The sequence below is a fragment of the Centruroides sculpturatus genome, unplaced genomic scaffold (genome assembly GCF_000671375.1).
Source record: "Centruroides sculpturatus isolate CEXI.00-Female unplaced genomic scaffold, Cexi_2.0 scaffold1558, whole genome shotgun sequence".
NCBI classification, from domain to species: domain Eukaryota; kingdom Metazoa; phylum Arthropoda; class Arachnida; order Scorpiones; family Buthidae; genus Centruroides; species Centruroides sculpturatus.
Genome location: NW_019385743.1, coordinates 98,527 through 101,557, shown reverse-complemented (window position 1 = coordinate 101,557; position 3,031 = coordinate 98,527). Strand labels below are relative to the sequence as shown.

At 24.4% G+C, this 3,031-nt stretch overlaps 1 protein-coding gene across 4 annotated transcripts in view; it reads left to right on the top strand.

Moving 5' to 3' along the window:
• LOC111641699 (inaD-like protein) overlaps positions 1 to 2,791 on the top strand; it is a 73,248-nt gene extending 70,457 nt beyond the window's left edge. For 3 of the 4 annotated variants that reach the window (XM_023387906.1, XM_023387903.1, XM_023387905.1), the window contains one exon: positions 970 to 2,791. In XM_023387906.1, coding sequence (XP_023243674.1) covers positions 970 to 1,069 — 100 coding nt within the window. In that variant the 3' untranslated portion in view covers positions 1,070 to 2,791. Of the gene's footprint in view, positions 1 to 691; positions 710 to 969 lie in introns of all 4 variants that reach the window. The other variant, XM_023387904.1, reaches the window with a different exon arrangement.
• The last annotated feature ends 240 nt before the right edge of the window (positions 2,792 to 3,031 follow it).

Here is a 3,031-nt window from a genome sequence, read left to right as displayed (position 1 = left end):
GGTTTGATTAGTGGTAAACATTCCGGGGGTCATAAAGATGCTACATTTAAAATTTGGTAACGATTGGTTTAGTAGTTTTCACGGTTAGTGGTCACAAACGAAAAATACGTTGTCTCTTTATATAGTAGTATAGATAACAATTAATTATAACTAAACTTTAACTGTAAAAAAGAACTGTAAGTTGTAATGGCCTGAATATTGTCCAGCTATAAATAAAAGTACAGGTTCCATCTGTTCTGAATTTTCTTTGATGATAATGAAGTTAAAGGCATAATTTATATTGATGATAAAATATAAGTAATTCTAAAATTCAAATTTAAAAGATTTCAATTATTGTGAAAAAATTCATATTTTCTAAAATTTATTATGATAATAAATCAGACAATTATTTTTATTTTGTGTTATATATGTTATTATTTATATTATTATTTAGTATTTATTTTAATTAACCATACAATACTAATTTAACACTCAGTACTTATAATTTTTCCTGTTCAGAATTAAAAACTATTATGATATTTTTTATTAAAAAATTATTAGTTTAATGAATTGCATACTTTTGTTACCTATGTAATCATTGAAATAAACACATTATTAAATTTCACAATACTTAAAAGAAAATACAATTTTTTAATTTTCCAAATAATTATCTTAGCTGAAAATTCCTTTCTTTTTTACTGGCTGCCTATAGAAAGAGAAAATAAATTAGGTAGGTAAAAGATTTTGGATATCAAATGACAAACAAAGGCATACTAAAAGCTTGCATTCCTGCTTCAAACTTTTTAAAAATATCACGCTGATAGAAACAATAGAATTAGATATTTTGCTTTAGATTGCATTAAAAAAAATTAATTTTTGTTTAAAAGATAAATTAGTATAAATTTGTTCCATTACTACTTAATTTTTTTCTATTTCACTTTGATGATTTCTTGTGATAATTTTATAAACATACTAAAATTACATTTGCAGTAGAAAAGTGAATGAAAGTAAGTCAAGTGAAGCACTCCAAAATATATCACTAAGAAAACTTGAACAAGAATCTTCTACTAGGAGAAACTATATTTTTTAAATGTGAACTTTATAAAAAAGAAATGAATTGCATATATCCAGTTTAGGTAATTTTATGGAGATGCAATGGCTCAAAGAGAAGATTCACATGGTTCTTTATTGTACACTTTGTCCAGGTAGTTCATTCATTGATGACAGAAACATAAATATATAAAAGGTAAAATTGGTAAAAAAAAAAATTAGCCAATTAAAAAGTGAAAAGAGTTTTATGAAATGTTTCTGCAAATAATTTAAGTACAGTGTTAATAAAGTGACTGTTGCTTTCAAAATAGTATGATTTTAAGATATATCGAAATTGTCAAAAATATGTAAAAATGTAATATATATATATATATATGAAAAAAAGGAATAAAATATGGTGTGCTATATAAAATTATCAATATATGTATATATGAAGACAGTTCATCTACAAAAAATATCATTACCATTTTTTTATGTCTTCAAATAAGAATCTATTAATGTACTTATCAGTTTTATATTTTTTAAATGTATTAATTATAAGTAAAGTATGTTTTAAGTTTTTTGGAATTCATATCAGGGATGTATTATCTTAGCAATTTATATTTGCTAAAAAAAATTTTAACATATCGGTAATTTTGTTTATTCATAGTAATTTAAGTACCTATACTTATCTTGTTAAAAATAGATCTAAAAACTCTCTATTTGAAATCAAAAATATTTATATTAAAATACAATGTTGTATTTCCTACACATAACAGAAATATTGTCAAGTATGCAATAAGTTGTGTGCATGTTATTTTAATGATTGAATTATAAATGTAACCATAAACTAATATTTCAACCATCTGTATTTGTTTGTGTGATCATCATCTTAACTCTTCCAGAATTTTTTAAGACATTTTTTTAAGAAGATTTGAAATGAATTAAAATTATTTATAAGATTTTAACAGTTTTATATAAAATTATTAGATATTGAGATTGCTTGTTTATTATTTTTCTCCAACATTTTTTGTTGCATAATTATGTATGCTAAAGCTTAACTGCAACTTTTACTTTTTAACTTAGTATATAGATTACAATTGCTAAATTCTATCGGTCTTCTTAATCACAAAGATGATAACTATACAAAGTAAATATGTATGATGTTTACATATATTTATGCTAAAACATCAAATAACTAAAAAATTTCATTTTCTTAACGTGGCAGATGCAGCCTGATCTGGTCCAATAATTGGTAGTTAAAATGCCTGTGATTTATATATGTACATAAATCAGTTATGGAAATACTAAATATTATACAAGATGGACCATTCTCTCCAGGTTGCATCTATCAGATGGATACCTATGCAATGGACTGTTAAAGTGTTTATATAAAAAGAAATTTAATATGTAAATATATTAAACAAGATTTGTTTTGAATCATAAAAGATTATGCAGCAACAATCAATATTATAGAAATTTGTAAATTGCTTCTAGACTGTTAGTATTTTCACAGCAACTTCTCAAATAGCTGGAATCAGTTTTAATGTATTATAGATAGTCTTTTTCTGGTGTGCATCTCACATTTCTTTCATAATGACTGAGCTCCTACAAAGTATGCTCAAGATGGTTATGAATGCTTCATAATAAGCAAACACTCATTCTCAAAAGATAGTGTTCAATTAGATAAATGCACTTTTATTGTAATCTGCTTTAATGCTGAAGCAGTTCTATTGTTATTATTATTCACTGTATATAATGTGTATATATATATAGGCCTATAAATTTATTTCATGTTGTATTATATATNACTTTCTTTTTTGGTGTGGTTTGTGGTAGAAAATTTTTTTATAAAACCATTTAAGAAAAGGGTAAATGCCCATATAAGGACATGTTTGATGGAATTGTTAGAAAAGAGGGAGATAAGAGTCCTAAGATCAAACATCTTCAATAGGGATCGAATTGACAGTCGGTATTGACTCATCCCATAATCTGGGTTCTGATGATCTTGTTACATTTTGTA